The following is an 18,424-nucleotide window of genomic DNA, read 5'->3' on the forward strand; positions in this document are numbered from 1 at the left end:
GCCACAAGACCGTGTGCTCCTGGCTTCCTATCAACCCACATGGGGAGAGTAGGTTGCTGGGCGGCTCCCTCTCCCCACCTAGAGGCTTACAGCAGCCTCTGCCTCCTCACTTGAACATAGCCAGGGACAGAAGAAACAGAGGCTAGCCTTGGCCAGTTATTGCCTTTGAATATGCACCTGGTTCCAGTCCATCAGCCAGCCAAAGGTCCATTTCTTCACCATATGGTGAGCTTACTAGAAATGGTAAGAGAACATCTGCATATGCTCCGAAATGGAGAACAGACCCTTCCATGCCCCATATCAGGTTCTTCTAGGACCTCCCCAACTACACCTGCTTCTAGGGCTAAGCCCTCATTGGCCAGTCCTCTGTTACAGATGCCTTCTTACAACTTCCCAAGGCAAGGGGAACACATTCACCTGGGTTTCTCCTCATCTGTAAAATGGGGATAATTATAGCATCTCCCTCCCAGGGTTCTTGTGAGGATTAAATGAGATAACTATAAAGTGCTTACTATGTGCCTGGCACATAGTAAGTGCTATATAAATGCGAGGAATTTTTATTTCTCCATCTTGCAAAGGAAGTGAACTGGCTGCTCTTGGGGCAGTTGGGTTTGAAAGAAAATTACTTCTTCCTCCAAGGGAAGGGAGCTGAACATTTGTTGTTGTTCAGTCATTTCAGTCATGTCTGACTGTGACCCCTGTTGGGGTTTTCTTGGCAAAGATTCTGGAGTAGTCTGCCATTTCTAGCTCATTTTACAGATAAGGAACTGAAGTAAAGGGAGTTAAGTGACTGACCCAGGGGCACACAGCTAGTGTCTGAGAATGGGTTTGAACTCATGAACCCAAGTAGAGTAAAAGTTCCTGACAGCTCTGCCTGCTTAATCCCCAGCCCAACATAGAAGCATCATGGTTGCATGTATCTGCTGCAGTGCTATTTCTGCTGCCTTTTTGATACTTTGAGAACGAAGGTGATAAGAACTCAAAGTAGCAGATTGTCTGTCACTGACAGTGAAAATGGATCATTATGGAAAAGTGGGCAGATTTGTTCCATCTTATGGAGTTGTCATCTTCTTGCCAGTTTCACCCATGAATATTATTGGAATGATGCAGCTCATTTGTCCTGCCCATTAAGATTTGCTATACAGATAGTTTAAATTTTCATGGAATCAGGGGGAGTCAAAAAGTTTGTAATTTGCAGTATAGAACTATTGGGCTAAAAAGGACGCATTTTTGTTTAATCTTGGCCCAAGTTTAGCAAGGGCTTTTCAAATGGATATTGAGGGTGAGGATTGTTCTGGGCAGCCCGATCTAACAACCTTGCTTTAAGCCTGAAGAATATCCCAAAACTCCTCTTTGGGGATGGCAGGTTTGGAGGTGGTATTTTTACTGTCCTCTTTCTTAGTTGGAGCCCTGTCTGGGGTTCTTATGTTTAGTTCTGGGCATCTCATTTTAGGAGGAAGATCAACAGGCTAAAGAAAACTTCAGAGCAAGGTGATGAGAATGGAGAGACCAGAGGATGGGGATGCTGAGTTTAGTTAGCCTAAAGAAGAGGAGGCTGAGTGAGAACAAAACTGGTATTTTGGAGCATTTAGAGAGCTGCCATGGTAAAGAAGGATTAGACTGTGCTGGGTGGTCCCAGAAGGCAGCAGTCAAGCTAGGAGTGATAGGTAGAAATGACAGGAAGGCTGATCTTAGCTCCAGAGGGAGACAGTGTGGTAGAGTGGGAAGAGTACTGGCTCTACAGAACCTGGGTTCAAATCCCACTGCTGATGCTTATTTGCCTTGTGACCTTGAACAAGTCATTTAACCTTCCTGAGCCTCAGTTTCCTCAACTGTAAAATGAGGGATTGGACTAGATGACTTCTGAGACCCCTTCTAACTCTAGACCTATGACCCTAGAAAAATTCGTAACTGAAAGACAATAGAATGGGCTGCCCCAGAACATAGTGATTTCTCCATCACTGAATGTATTCAAGCAAGGAATTCTCAGGGGCAGGGAATTAGACTGGCTGACCTCTAAAGCTCCTTCCAATTTTAAAATTCTAGTATTATATAGAGAACTATCACACCTCAGAATATTTTGTTAGTGGTGTGTTGGCAGCCCTAGTAAAAGAAGAAGTGGATCGCCAACATGAAAGAGATTTTAGGTTCTATATTCCCGGGGATAACTGAGTTGTCACTTGTGTACAACAGAATCTTATCTTTGTGTTTCTCAGGGTATCAGCGCCAGCTGACTTACAAGCGCCAAGATGGCTCATACAGTGCTTTTGGGGAGAGGGATGCGTCAGGGAGCATGTGGTAAGTCACTGTCATTGTCATTACAGAAATGTGAACTGGGATGGGGCAGTGTAGTTCACCTCCATACATCCCATTAAAGTCTACCAAAGCTGTTCATCATTACCCTGTGAGGAGTGTTCTCCCATTTTACAGATGAGGAAACTGAAGGAGCACTGAGAAATTTAGTACTTTTCAAAAAAGTGATGAGCCGTCTCCAAATGGAGAGACCAGGGAATTTGACTTCAATTCCTAGGAATATTCTAGAACTGATCATTGTCAGTGATTAGTGAAGATCTAGTAAAGTGACCCCATCCTCTGACTTCATGAGGCCTCTTCTGGAGTACTTTGCTCTGGAGTATTTTGGGTGTCACAGATTAATAAAGATATTGATAATCTAGAGAATGTCCAGATAAGGACAATCAGAATAATGAAGCACTTTGAGTCTGTGTAGAGATCAATGGAGAGCATTGAGAATGTTAATCTGGTGGATGGAACACTTTCTGAGGACTCAGGGGGACGTGAGAGCTGCATTCAAGTGTTTGAAAGACCGTCGTGTGAAGGAGGGATTAGACTTATTCCATTTGGCCCCAGAAGACATAAAAAAGAGCAATCAGTGAAGGTTGCAAAGATGGCAATTTAATCTTGATGTCAGGAAACACTTCCTGACCATTAGAATCGTGCAAAAACAGAACAGGCTGCCTCAAGTGATGGGGGCTTCCCTTCCTCAGAGAGCTTTGACCAGAGGCTGGATGAACAGAGGCTTGTCAGGTCTCTCCTAGTGGGGCTTCCTTTCAGACACACCTTATACAAGAGGGCTGCTCAGGTTCCCTTCCAACTCTCAAATTCCGAGATCCTGTCATTCAGTGAAGTGATGATTGCTTGGTTTGTTGTCATCCTTAATGCCTGAAGAAGATCAAAATGATATCACTTTTGGGGTCAAGTTACAGTGTGTCCAACTGTGGCTGATCAAACCAATACAAACTCAGAGGGCTCTACCACAGGTTCAGCACAAATAATCCACGTGAACATTTGGAGTGGAGATGTCTCAAGATATGTGCATCTCATGTTTCTTTTGAGCTACTAAAGTGATGATTACAAAGAGCCAGTATGGCTTCATCAAAAATAGATACTAACTGGGGCAGCTAGGTGGCTCAGTGGATAGAACACCGGCCCTGGATTCAGGAGTACCTGAGTTCAAATCTGGCTTCAGACACTTAACAATTACTAGCTGTGTGACCCTGGGCAAGTCACTTAACCCCGATTGCCTCACCAAAAAAAAAATAGATAATAACTAACCTTATTTCTTTTTGTGAAAAAGATTATGAAACATTTTAGCAAGGCATTCATTAATAACTGATAGTCTTCTTGTGGGAAAGTTGGAGAGAGTTAGACTAGACAGTAATACAGTGAGATAGCTCCTCAGCTGCTTAAATAATTGGACTCAATGTATCAATCACTCAAAAATAAATTATTACCTGTCTCCCATATGCCAAGCTCTATAGATTTTTTGTGGATACCAAAAAAAAGTAACAGTCCCTGCCCTCAAGGAGCTTACTTACATCCTTGAAGTTGTGTAGAGTGATGGATTGGAGTGAAAAGAGACTTTAGGCAAAGAGACCAATAAGGGGATCCAGACCAGCAAGGATGAAGATTACTGCCTGTATGAGTGAAGAAGGGGATGGATGAAAGGATGGAAATAACAAGAATCAGCAACTGGTTAAAGAAGTAGGGTAAGGGGCATCTAGGTGGCGCAGTGGATAGAGCACCGGCCCTGGAGTCAGGAGGACCTGAGTTCATATCCAGCCTCAGACATTTAACACTTACTAGCTGTGTGACCCTGGGCAAGTCACTTAACCCCAGTTGCCTCACTAAAAAAAAAAAAAAAAGAGAGAGAGAGAGAGAAGTAGGGTAAGAATGAGGCCTCAGAGATGACACCAAACTAGGGAACTTTGGTGACTAGAATCAGGGTATTCTAGTAGGCATTAATGCTGCAGTGTCAGCTTGGGGGGAGGTCTCTACGGGAGCACCCCAAGGGTCTGTGCTGCTTAACATTTTTTTAGTGACTTGGTTAAAGGTATGGGTACTATGCCAATCCAATCTGCAGGCACTATAATGTTGGGAGGACAATTAGAGTTCTAATCCTAACTCTTACTAGTTAGATGGTCAAGTCACTTAATCTCTCTTAGCCTCAGTTTCCTCATCTGTAAAATAAGAGGGTTGGATTCCATGACTTCCAAGGTCCCTTCCAGTTCTTTTTTTTTTTTTTTTGGCAGGGCAATGAGGGTTAAGTGACTTGCCCAAGGTCACACAGCTAGTAAATGTCAAGTGTCTGAGGCCGAATTTGAACTCAGGTCCTTCTGACTCTAGTGCTCTATCCACTGCGACACCTAGCTGCCCCATTAACAACGATGGTCCCTTCCAGTTCTAACTGTGATTCTGTGATCCTAATTGTTGTCATGTGGAAGAGTGATTAGACTTGTTCTGTTTGGCTCCAGAAGACACATCTAGGAATAATTGGTGAAAATTGCTATTTCCTTCTCCAATGGATTAAGACAGAGGTGAAGTGACTTGCCCAGGGTCACACAGCTAGTAAGTGTCTGAAGCTGGATTTGAACTCATGTCTTCCTGACTTTAGGCCTAGCTCTCTATTCACTGAGCCACCTAGCTGCCTCCTAACATCCTAATAATTAGAACCACACAAAAGTAGAATGAGCTACTTTGTGAATTGGTAGGTTCCCCTTCTTTGTAGGCCTTTGGACAGAGTTTGGGTGATCACTATGTTAGAGTGGAGAAGTAGATGTGTTGTAGTAGGGATTCCCTTTTAGGTATGGGTTAGACTGGATGGCCCTGAGAACCTTTCCAAACACTAAACTCTTGGATTTTGTTGTAATTGTTATTATTTGTACTTGGGTTTGACACTTTCAGAAGCCCGGCCCCACCCGTTATTTCACATTATCATCATTATATTCCTGTGAAGGGAGGTATCCACAGCAAAGCACAGCATAACAAGGGCTACTGTCTCTGAAGTCTAAAAATTTGGGTTCAAATCCTACTTCTGACATCCTCAGTTTGTTCAACTGTGAAATGAGGGGCTGAACTACATTCCCTCCAAGGTCCTTCCTAGCTATGGCTCTGTGCTCTTTTCGGTTATTATTTCCATTTTAAATATGAGGAAGTTGAGACTAGGAGGTTAAAAAGACAGCCCAATATCACAGGAAGTCAGTAGCACAGTCAGGCCTTAAACTCAGAATTCCCGACATTTAGGCAAGTGTTCTAAAGAGCTCAGGAAGTCTCTGTGTATTCAGAGGTGCATGTCAGAATTGGAGATGTTGCCATGTTTACATATGAATTCTTTTCCACCTTTGTGGAAACAAACATTCAAGGCCAGAATTAGCCCACGGCTAGGTCTTACCAGTATAGTGTAGTCTATGCCCCCTGCTGGCTACACTTAACCTGCAGCACCCATTAGGCCAAGTTTTGTTGACACGCAGTCAGACAATCTCAGATTTAGAAGTCATGTGGTGGAGCAGGAGGCCTCTCTATGACAAAGGGTTATTTGACCTCTGCTTGGAGACCCCTGGTGATGGGTAAACTTACTGCTTTAGGAGATGACTCATTTTACTTCGGGAGAGCTCACAGTGTTGAGTCTCTTAATGTTGACTTGAAATCTTCCTCTGTAACTTTCTCCCACGGCTCCAAGATCTACCATCCAGGGCCAGGAAGAACAAACATATGACAACTTTCAGATACTTAAAGACAGCTGACCCGTCCCATTTTCCTCTACTCTAGGTCACTGTTTCCCATTTGCACTGAGAGGGCACATAATTAAAACTGCAGCAGAAGGCTTCAGGTTTGACACAACAGAGCACATGTTGATGATATTGAGAGGGGAGAGAGAGATTAGGGGTCCGTAATCTTTCAGAAGTGGTGTGCCCCCAAATCTACCCCAGTTCTTATGGCATGCTATTGGCAGTGGTGCTGGTGGCTCTGGAGGGTTAGAGGTCATTAACTATCAGAAGAAGTTGACCCCAACTCCTGTGACCAGTGACAGATTAGCAGGCCATTGAACCTTATGAGTTCAGGAAACTGGTATCATGGCAGGTAATTGTGGACAATGACAGCAAGGAGGGAGATGCCACATCAGAAGGGGACTTTTATGGTGACTTTGATGTCCACTTTGGACATAACTCACTGCAAGTCTCTGAAGCTGGTGACTTTCACCAGGGCTGGAGTGTGGTGGTGGTAGGGGTGGGGGGAGAGGGAAGAATGAAAAGGGGAGGGCAGAAGTCTGAATTTTAGTGGGATGAACTAGAGGGACTTACACTGTGAGTGGGCATCTTTCCAGTGTGCAATATACACATCCCTATGGTGTCATACTTGCCTTGGACAGATCCTGGCTCTGCTGTTTAATAGTAATCATGTGACCTTGACAAGTGGCGTAGACTCTTGTGTATAAAACAGGGATGATAATGAGAATGCTTTACGTGCCTCATGGGGTTGTGGTGAAGAACATACCTTGTAAACCAAGAGAGACCATGGAACCACTCATAGGAATGGTGTGGATTTCTGTTTCTGTAGGACTTTTACATAGCACTTTCTTCCCAGCATCCCTTGAAGTGGATCATACAAGTATCATGACCCCCATTTTTCAGTGACAGAATAAGGCTCAGAGAGATGGCTAACATCCACCCTCTACAGGAAGCCTTTCCGGATCCCCCTTAAGTCTAGTGCCTTCTTTCTTTTGATTGTCTCTGATTTATGCTATATGCTATATTGTCTGTACGTGATTGTCTGCATGTTGCTGCCCCATTTGCCTGAGAGCTCCTTTCTCAGCACAGTGCCTGGCACATGGTAGACATTTAATAAATATTTGTTAACTGAGAGCTAGTAACTATTTCATCTGAGATTTGAACCCAGGTGTCCTGACTCCAGACCCATATTTGAGAGATATTGCAAAAGTGAGATCAGTGAGCCTTGGCAACAGATTGGATATGGGATGAGATAGAATGAGGAGTTAAGGATGACTTCTAGGTTGCAAGCCTGGGGAACTGGGAGGACGGCGTTGCCCTCGACCGTCATAAGGAAGTTAAAAGAAAGGGAATTTAGAGGGAAAGATAATGAGTTATGCTTTGGACATGTTGAATTTATGGACATGTCTATTGGTCTTCCAGTTCGAGCTGTCTGGAAGGCAGATGGAGATGCAAGATTAGAGTTGAGCAGAGGTTGGGGCAGGAGAGGTAGTTTTGAGAATCATCAGCATGGAGGTGGTAATTAAATCCATGAGATCACCAGGTGAAGTGGTATAGATAGAGAAGAGGAGAGAGCCCACGACTGAGCCCTGAGAGACACCTACAGTTAGGAGGCATGATGTGGAGGAGGATCAGAGACAGAGAAGGAGCAGTCAGAAAGGTAGGGGGAGAACCAGGAGACCGCGGTGACCTGAAAACCCAGAGAGAAGAGAGTGCTGAGAGTGACCCACAGTGTTCAAGGCTATGAGAGGTCAAGGAGAATGAGGACTGAGAAAAGGTCATTGGATCTGGCAACTTAAAGCTCATTAGTGCCTTTGGAGAGAGCAGAGTCAGTGGAATGATGAGGCTGAAAGCTGGATTGTAAGGGCTTAAGAAGGGCCCAAGAGGAGAGGAAGTGGAGGCCCCCATTATAGAAGGCTTTTTTGAGGAGTGTGGCCCCAAAGGGCAGAAGAGACAGAACAATGATCGAAGGGTGGGAAGGATCAAGCATGAGGTTGTTAAGGATGGGGGAGACCTGGGTATGTTTGTAGAAAGTAGGGAACAGGCCAGTAGACAGAGCTTGAAGATAAGTGAGCATGGGGATGACAGGAGGCATGATCTCTAGGAGAAGATCCCCATATCTAATAGTTTAATTGCCAAACAAGCCTTTTCATGTAGCTTATTATTGTTGTTAGACTTCTTCGAGATCCTGTCTTCTTGACTAAATTTTGGCAAATTAGGATGTAACTTGTGCACCACAACTTGGACCTGGCTTCATGGACCTCATTCCCTTGTGTATCATCATAAAATCATAGGCTCTTTGAGGTGAAAGAAACCCCAGAGGTCACCGAATCCAACCCCTCCCTCATCAAAGCATGAATCCCCTAAATCAAAATAACGGTAATTGTTGGTAATTACTCATTTTATCTTATTTACCCCTCCTCTCAACCCTTTGAGATAGGTAGCCATGGTTATCTCCATTTTACAGATTAGGCAATTGAGGCTCATAGAATATAAGTTCCTCCAGGAATCATAACTAGGTTCAAGATGTGCAGGAGAAGATGGACATGGCAGTATAATTCACTTATGATCCTCCTGGCCACATTAGAGTGAGTCATCACTTGACCAACCAAAGCCAAGTGAACATTTGGCCCCAGTCTTCACATACTCTTCAAGGCCAAATGCTCCACTGATAGCAGGCCCATCTGTTCTTCTCAGGGTGGGATTTGACGCCTCCATGCTTGGTGGAGCCCCCTAACAGCTGAGGCCTTGGGCCCTGTTTTCTGCCGCTGTTGCTTAGTTTTGAGTTGTGTTATTTTCTCTGAGTCAGAACTTATTCTGAAGGGAGCTTACTTTGATGACATGGCTACATCCCCTTTTGATATAATGAACTTTCCTTTTGATTGAAGATCTGGCACTGCTCAATCCCCAGATAGGAAATCTTGTGATATACAATTACTTAACACTTAAAAAATGCCTTGCCAGGCAGGGTGCTTCCCACCCTCCCCTCCTCAGGGGACCGATAAACCTGATAAGTCAAGGGCCAAAAACAGGCCAGAGCTCTCCCTTGCTGCACAGAGGCGTCATTTCTTTGGTTTGTGGCCTCAGTATCTTGACATGGGAAGACTGAAGAGCAGAAGGACATGTAAGGGTGTTTCTTTCTTTGTTTGAATACACATAATTAGTTTTGGGAGGTTTTTTTTTTAATAAACAGATTTTTAAAAATTAACTCAATCTTTTTTCTGTTTTAACCCTTTGATTTTATTTTTAATTTTTTTCATATGATCTGTGTTAATGCATCCCAACAGAAATCCAGCAGATACCCCCTACAAAATACATCCCCCCAGAATAGGCCAAACCACTTAAGTATAAATACACATTTGAGATATTAGTCCTGTCTTCTTGACTAAATTTTGGCAAATTAAAATGTAACTTGTGCCCTGCAATTTGGCCCAGCTTCGTGGCCCCCATTCCCTTGTGTATCATCATAAAATCATTCATTCTCTGAGGTGAAAGAATATTTATTGGTGAAGGAATATTTATTAAATGAGGTGAAGGAATATTTATTAAATGATGACTGTGTGCTGAGTCCAGGGCTCTATCCTGGGGAAAATATCACATTTAGATAAGACAGTCCCTATCCTCATCGGCAGTCCAGTTGGGGATAAGACACCCACACAGCTGGCTGGAATACACACCATTACATGATAAATGCAGTCAAGAGTCACAGAACACCATGAGGACTGGGAGAGGGAAAGTCACTGGAAGTGGGAGGGCTGAAGCTTTTTTTCTCCATGTATTACATTTGAAGAGAAATTATTTTACATGATATTTCTCTGCCTCACATACACACACACACACACACACACACACACACACATACACACACACACACACAGAAAGCTGACTGTGGTGTTATGGGACTGACAAGTCAGGGCAGCTGACCTAGCTTTGATCCTAGCCAGCTTTAATAGCAACCAACTGAAGAGACATGAATAAATCATTCTATCATTCTGTGCCTTAGGTTCCATGTCAGTAAAATGAACATAATTTTCCCTGTGCGTGTGTTCCCTCCCTGCCCCTCCCGCCCGCCCTCCCTCCCTCTCTCTCTCTCAGGGTTATTGTAAGAAGAACACTTTGTAAACTTTTAATTGCTATAGAAAACCAAGCCTTTAATAGTAATGATAATAATAGCCATAATAGCTAGCATTTATGTAGAACTTAAAGGTTTACAAAGCATTTTATAAAGATTGCAGCATTTTCTCCTTATAACAACCCAGGGAGAGAGGTGCTATTATTATCCCCATTTTATTGATGAGGAAACTGAGGCTGAGAGGTTCAGTAACTTACCCAGGGGCACACAGCTGGGAAGAATCTGAGGTCGGATTTGAATTGAGAGTCTTCCTGACTCCAGTTCTTGTACCCTGCTCACTGCTCTACCTAGCTGCCTCAGTGAAAGAAGTGGAGTCCATGAGAGACATGGAAACATGACAATCTACAGACCGCCCCCCAAATAAATTCTTAGTTTAATGATACCAAGAATACCCAAAGGATTTTCCAGAGGAAACGACTAGTCCCGGAGCCTTAGCCAAACTCCCCAAGACCCAACTGAGATACCTTGGAAACAATGAGGCCGTATCTAGAATATGTGTGTATGTGAGATTCTTACATGAACTATAAAAAATGAATTGCAAAAGTTCATTTTTAAAGGGTCTATAATATCTATAAATTGAAGATTTTCCTTGTAAATGAAAAGAACAAACCATCCCCTGAGAGGCATCCCTTGAGAGGGCCACAGGAGGAGCCAGGAGGCCCAGGTCTGCCATGATTTATGGGTGACCATGGCCAAGTCACTTTCTGTCCCTGACCCTCTGCTTTTTCATCTGGAAAATAAAGAAGCTGAATCTCTACAGGTCTTCTTGGCCCTGCTATTGAGTGTTCTGTTTCCCATGATCCCTTTTAGCTCTGACATCCTATGTTAATGTTCTAAGATCCCTTGCAGTTCTAATATTCTGTGATTCTATGAGTTAGACAAGATCTTGAGACATCATCTAGTTTCAACCATTGCCACTTCAAGAATTCCTTCAACATCCCAGGTGGATTCATGCATCTTTGTTGTCTTTGGGAAACTGAAACTTCTCTCTGCTAGGCCTTCTTTCTCTTTACCCTCTTCCTTTGGTTACCTCACTGGCTCCCATGGGTTCCATTATCATCTACATGCAAGTAACTCCTGACCCTATCGATCCAGTCCTATTAACATCACCTGCTTCTTGGATATTTCAAACTGGATGCCTCATGGGCTTCTCAAGCTCAACATGTGCAAAATCCAACTTAATTATCTTTCCCCTTTTCCAAATTTCCCTATTTCTGTTGAGGGTTCCACCATCATTGTAGTCACCAAGGTTCACAACCTGCCATTTTACTTGACATTATCCCATCTATCCATTCAGTTACCAAATATTGTTTTTTCTGTCTCCCCAATATCTCTTGCATCTGTCTCCTACTCTACTCCTTTGGCCACCATTCTAGCCTGGGCTCTTATCACTTCTGGCCTAGACTGTTGTCAATAGCCTGCCCTATATAGTTCAGCACAATTGGCTTTTTTCTGTTTCTCACAGACCACACTTCTCCTTTGGCTTTGTGTCTTTCTACTGGTTGGCCCCTTCTCTGGAATCTCCACCTCTCAGAAACCCTAGTTTCCTTCAAGGCTAAGCTCAAGCACAACCTGAGTCCTTTCCTGTTGCTTGGCAGCTGCTAATGCCCTCCCATGACCTAGTATCTCTTTTGGATGTGTCTACATAAAAACATGCTAGACTACAAGCTCCTTGAAGACAGGAATTATTCCAACTTTTGTTTCATATCCCTAGTGCCTGGCACATAACAGGCACTAAATACATGCTTATTGATTGGTTATTTGAAGTGTCTCCCCTCTCTAATCCACCCAGTGCCAAAGGATTTTTTGTTTTGTTTTGGTTTGGTTTTGTTTTTTGTTTTGTTTTTTGGTGAGGCAATTGGGGTTAAGTGACTTGCCCAGGGTCACACAGCTAGTAAGTGTTAAGCATCTGAGGCCCGATTTGAACTCAGGTCCTCCTGACTCCAGGGCCAGTGCTCTATCCACTGCGCCACCTAGCTGTCCCCAAAGGATTTTCCTAAAGCTGAGGCTGATCATCTCACTCCCCTGTGCAATTAACTAATGGCTTCCTTTAACCTCTGTTTTGTTTTGGGGGGGATTTTTTGTTTGTTTGTTTTTGCGGGGCAATGAGGGTTAAGTGACTTGCCCAGGGTCACACAGCTAGTAAGTGTCAAGCATCTGAGGCTGGATTTGAACTCAGGTCCTCCTGACTCCAGGGCCGGTGCTCTATCCACTGCGCCACCTAGCTGCCCCACCTCCACTCTGTTTTAAAGCCCTTTGCAACCTGGCCTCACTCCTGCTTTCTAAACTTAGCACTTGACAGTCCACCTGTCCCTTACACATGAAACTCCATATCCTACCTGTGTCTTTGCACTGACTCTTCCATGCTTGGAACATATTCCCACCTCATGTCTACTTTTTTTAGAACCCCTTATTTCCTTCAAAACTGTTTAAATGGTACTTCCTACATAAATTCTTTCCAGGGGGCAGCTAGGTGGTTCAGTGTATAAAGCACTGGCCTTGGATTCAGGAGGACCTGAGTTTAAATCCGACCTGACACATGACACTTACTGGCTGTGTGACCCAGGGCAAGTCACTTAACCCTCATTGCCCTAAAAAAAATGAGTGAATGAATGAATGAATCCTTTCCAGATCCTTCTAGCTGCTAGTTTCTTCCTCCCCCCAAATTTCCCTTGTATTTATCATATACATACATATGTTTGTATAGATATGTGTAGTACAGGAGCTTTTAAAAAGGGAATATTTAGGGGCAGCTGGGTGGCACAGTGGATAGAGCACCGGCCCTGGAGTCAGGAGTACCTGAGTTCAAATCCAGCCTCAGACACTTAACACTTACTAGCTGTGTGACCCTGGGCAAGTCACTTAACCCCAATTGCCTCACTAGGAAAAAAAAAGGGAATATTTACTACCAAAGCACAGACACAAATATACAAGCTTACTCCCCACTACCCGTGGGTGGCATAATCCCTTTTTCCCTTATGACTATCTCTCCCTGAGGAGAGAAAAGGTTTAGCTTCACAGTTTAGCTCACTTGCTATTGCTCACAGTTTCAGTTCCAATCCAAGCTTGAGTCCCAGGTGCCCTGGCTCCTCAGAGTTTCCACACCAGGCCAGCTGACTGCACTATCCTGCCTGCAGTCCTGGCTCTGGGATCTCCATGGCTTGAACCACTGGATCCCATGGGGATCACTTTTGGCACCTGAACTGAGCAGGACAAACAGCACAAAACAGAAACAACCACACCCAGGCTCATTTCTTAGAGCCAGAATAAAAGAGAGGGAGTTCATGCTGACCACACTGGGCACAGCAGATGGGAGTTGCTGAACAGAGTGAAGCTTAATTGAGGGCAGAAGAGGGAGTGAGCAGGCAGCCTCGCCAATTTTATAGATGCAAGTAGAGAATAAAAGGTGATAGAGCAGCTAGGTGGCACAATGGATAAAGCACCGGCCCTGGATTCAGGAGGACCTGAATTCAAATTTGACCTCAGACATCTGACACTACCTGTGTGACCTTGGGCCAATCACTTAACCCTCATTGCTCCACCAAAAAGAGAGAGAGAGAGAGAGAGAGAGAAAATGTGGCTACTCCCACCCACATGGTAGGGGACACAGAGGGCCAATGTTAGATAGAATAGGGCATGCCCTCAAGGCTTCCCCCACACCCAGAGAAGCCTGGGTTTCATATGCATAAATAGTCATGTGCACGACCCCTTCCAAAGGAGGGATTATAAGGTCTTTGAGAGCAGGATTTGCCTCATTTTTGGTTTTGTATCCCCAGAGCATAACACAGTGTCTGGAATATAGTAGTAGCTTAATAAATGCTTGTTGATGTTTGATTCTCTGTGAGCACCTGTACTGAATCGTCTGCCTTTGGTGTGCTTTAGGCTAACAGCTTTTGTCCTGAAGTCCTTTGCCCAGTCACGGGGGTTTATTTTCATTGATCCTAAGGAGTTGGTGTCTGCCAAGGACTGGATCATTCAGCATCAGAAGGAAGATGGTTCCTTTCCTGCTATGGGAAGAATATTAAACAAAGACATTCAGGTAAGCAGAACAGCACTCTCGAGTCTACAAGTCAAACCAACAAGCATTTATTAGGCACCCCATGATGACCATCTGATGTAGGTAGACCCTCAGCTGGTATTAACCTCATGTTGTGATGATAACTGAGGATTATAGTTAAGTGACCCTGTGCCCAGGGTCCTACAGTCCCTTCCAACTCTGAAGAGCGCAGATTCTGTGACTCTGTTCTTGGGAGTCTTAGTGGCAAATCCAAGCCCTTCCTTAGATGTCCCTGAATCCATGGCCCCAAAGTTGGTGCTGCTGTGAGCCCCGTGTGATGATGAATATACAGCACTTTGCACACCTTAAGGCATCCTCATCCTCAAGTCTCCGGGCCCAGAGGCTGGTGGTGACTTCATTCCCTGGTGCAGCCTTCTCCTGCCCTCCTGTTGGGCTCAGGCAATGGTTATAGGGCCACACAGGGGTGTGCTGGTCAGTGTTTAGTAACCAGGCTGGTTGGAGCACTGTATGCAGGCACACTTTCTACTTGATTCTACATGAAACTTTCTTAAGTCTACACGAGCAACCAAACAAGCAAGCCCTCTGGTAGAAATTGCCCGTTTTTGAGGCACAAAAACCCTAACCAGAAATATAAGTGTTAGCTTGGGCTGGTTAGAGCTGGCTCCAACACACCCCTGTTTGGGAATCTCCTTATGAATCAGATGACAGTGGGGTGCTTGACCTAGGCCTAAGTGAAGTTTTAGAAGAGGATTGATTGGGAAAGGTTCTTGGGCACCAGCCAACCCAATCATAGCAACAAAGGGTGGGAAAGGGGTATGGTCCCAGCACCTTCTCAGAAGTCAAAGCACCCATCCCTTTTATTCCAATTTGACAGATGGGCCAAGGGACCAGTGTTGAACTGGAATCAAAACACACACACACACACACACACACACACACACACACACACAAAGAAACAGACAAATACAAGCATGCTAAGACCTACAAGCACAGAGATACACAAAAGCACAGACAGACATAAGTAGACACAACCAGACTAGCAAACATTCATCAAAGGGAAGGAGCTGGTATAGCCTGTGCCCTAAACATGAGCAGTACTTAATAAATTTTGAATGTTTTTGTTGATACATACAAAGGCAGATCCCTCTAGATGTGTAATTGATAGTGAACTAGACTGACTCCTTCTTCAGTCACTTTTTATTGTGTGATTAACTGTTCTCTGCATCAGTTTCCACAATCTATAAAATGGGGGTAAATAGCACTTAACCTCCAAGGGTTTTTGTGAGAATCAAATGAGATAATATATCTCAATTATATGTAATAAAAGGGCTTACCTTAAAGTGCTATAGAAATGCTAGCTATTACTATCACATAAATATACTCCTTCAGGCACATGGAGCGACAGAGGCAACAGCTGTGCCTCTGACCTGGGTTCATTTAGATTGTGTGTTGTTCCCTAGGGTGGGATCCACGGGAAGATCTCGCTGACTGCGTATGTGGTGGCTGCTCTGCTGGAGACAGGCATAGCTTCTGAGGTAAGGGACAAGGAGTGCCAGCATCTTTGGGAAGTGGTGGTGAGGGAGTGGGGGGGAACCACCAGACAAAGAAATAGAGGGGAAGAGATGGAGGAGGGAAAGAAAACCACAGAGGAAAGAAAGAGACAAAGGAAAGAGACAGACAGACAGAGAAACAGAGACAGAGGAGAGAGAGACAGAGACACAGAGGAGACAGAGAGACAAAGACAGAGAAAGAGAGACAGAAAGAGAGAAACAGAGAGACAGAGAGAATGAGGCAGTGACAGAGAAGAGAAAGAGACAAAGGAAAGAGAGAATTGTGTAAGTGTATGTTTAAGATAGAGGGATGGGGATTGACGTGGGAAAGTGCCACATGTGTATCTATAATCTGAATTCATCCGTGCTCAGCAGGTGTGACTGCAGCATGTCCCCCAGTCCCCCCAAATGCTGCAGCTTCATCTGTCTCTGCATGTAGTGGACTGTGTTGAAGGCACAGGGGCCAAGGCCAGGGGAGTTGTCTAGTCATGGAGACCCATCATGTTAGCTATATATGTGTCTCCTAGAGAAGAGGCCCTATGGGGAGAGGACCCTTTGTCCATAGTAGGGAAAGGAATAAGAGTTCATATAGCACTTGGTCTGTGCCCAGCGCAGTGCTAAACACTTTACAAATATTATCTCATTTTATCCTCACTATAACCCTGGTGGGGGGGGGGCGGGGTAGGTGGTCTTAGTATCCCCATTTTCTGGTTGAGGAAATGGAGGTAAACAGAAGTTAACTGACTTGAACTTAGATCTTCCTCACTCCAGGCCCAGAACTGCCCTGCCAGCTTCCTCAAGATCACAGGCCTTGTTTATGGAAATGTTCATGTTCTCTTTTGACAAGAGCAGTTTAGTGAATCCACGTGATTTTGAGAGCATGTAGAGATTGGTGAAACACAAGTCTAGGGTATAGTCAGAAGACCCAGGTTCAAATCCTGGTTTTCCTGAGGATGCAGTGAATGGAGTCCTGGGTCTGGAGGTAGGGAGGGCTGACTTCAAATCCAGCCTCGGATACTGACTAGCTGCGTGACCCTGGGCAAGTCACTTAGCCCTGTTTGCCTCAGTTTCCTCATCTGTAAAAGGGAGATACTAGGGTGTAGCTAGGTGGCACAGTGGATAAAGCACTGGCCCTAGATTCAGGAGTACCTGAGTTCAAATCCGGCCTCAGACACTTGACACTTACTAGCTGACCTTGGGCAAGTCACTTAACCCTCACTGCCCAGCACAAAAAAAGGGGGGGATACTAATAGTATCTATTGTTGTGAGGATCAAATGAGGTAATATTTATAAAGCACTTTGCAAACATTAAAGAGTTATATAAATGTTCACTATTACTACAAATACTAGCTATTATTATTACCTATTTATTATTTTATTATTATTATTATAATTAGCAAGTTTCTTTCCTTCTCTCAGCTTCATTTTCTTCATTTATAAAATGAAGAGGTTAAACTAGACTACCTCTAATCCCTGTTTTGGCTTTGAGGCATCGGAGCCAACATCCGCCCCCTTAACTTCTCTGGAACGTGGTTGGGAAGGGAGCAGCATTGTAAATAAAAAAGGTCAGGAGACTGGGACTGAGTCCCTGTTCTGTCACAACCTGGGAGAAAGTGAGCTTAAAATCTCCTCTGGCTCTCAGTCCATAATCCTCTGATCCTATAACCCGTGGTCTCTTCACCTTTGAAATGGGGATAAACACACATCCTACTTGCCTCGCTTGGGAAGTTACTATGAGAAAGTACTTTGTAAGCCTTAAATTGAAATATAAGGGTCATTTATCATGACTATTATTGTCGTTCAGAGTAAAGGAGGTGGCAGAATCACATTTTAGGTGAGGACATTGACCAGAGGAAACACCAGAATGAGGAAAGGGGACACAATGATGACACTGGCCACCAGGAGAGTACTCATAGGAACTAAGGCTGTGACTTGGGAAAGGGAAGATTTGGTAGAGACATGTTGTGGTCTTCAAATATCTTTAGGACTGTCATGGTTAAATAAGATTAAATTAGCTCTGAATGGGTCCGGAAGGCTCAAATAGGAGCAACTTTAAGGCAAAGTTACAAGGAGATAAAGACAATTTGGGTAGGAAGAGGAAGAAGATTTGGACTAAAGATGTGTTAAATTTGAAATGATAGTTGGGCATTCAAATTATGTTTAGGAAGCATAGTGTGTGGACTGGAGTTCTGGAGAAAAGTCAAAGCTGGAGCTATAGATTTGGGATTAGTGGCCTCTGGTCATTATTTCCTGTTCATACCATATATAGTTTGCTTTATATATATATATTTATTTGCATGTTGTCTCCTCTATTGGATTGTAAGTTCCTTGAGAACAGGGACTGTCTTTTGCCTCTATTTTTATTCCCAGTGCTTAGCTCAGTGCCTGGCACATAGTAGGTGCTTAATAAATGTTTATTGATTGAATGATAGAGTTAAGAGTTGAAACTGTGGAAGTGGATAAGGTCACTTTGGGAATGGAAAGAGAGGGGAGAAGGGAGGGAAAATTGGGAAATCCCCACAATTAGGAGAGAAAGAAAAAGGGATAAAGGAGACAGAAAGAGTAGTAAGATAAGAACTCAGTGCTTAAGTGTCATGAAAATCAGAGGGTTTCAAGAAAAAAAATAGCAGTATCTTATGCTGCCAAGTCAGAATAATGTCCCTGAAGGAATGAACCAGACTTCTGACCCTGTAAGTCA

General features: G+C 44.0%; 1 protein-coding gene across 1 annotated transcript in view; it reads left to right on the top strand.

Annotated features, from left to right (window-relative positions):
• CPAMD8 (C3 and PZP like alpha-2-macroglobulin domain containing 8) overlaps positions 1 to 18,424 on the top strand; it is a 169,017-nt gene that overhangs the window by 96,537 nt on the left and 54,056 nt on the right. Inside the window, exons 27-29 of the mRNA XM_043975621.1 lie at positions 2,217 to 2,298; positions 14,041 to 14,197; positions 15,637 to 15,711. Of these exons, the coding sequence (XP_043831556.1) occupies positions 2,217 to 2,298; positions 14,041 to 14,197; positions 15,637 to 15,711 (314 nt within the window). The remainder of the gene's footprint in view (positions 1 to 2,216; positions 2,299 to 14,040; positions 14,198 to 15,636; positions 15,712 to 18,424) is intronic.

The sequence above is a fragment of the Dromiciops gliroides genome, chromosome 1 (assembly GCF_019393635.1).
Source record: "Dromiciops gliroides isolate mDroGli1 chromosome 1, mDroGli1.pri, whole genome shotgun sequence".
Taxonomy (NCBI): Eukaryota; Metazoa; Chordata; class Mammalia; order Microbiotheria; family Microbiotheriidae; genus Dromiciops; species Dromiciops gliroides.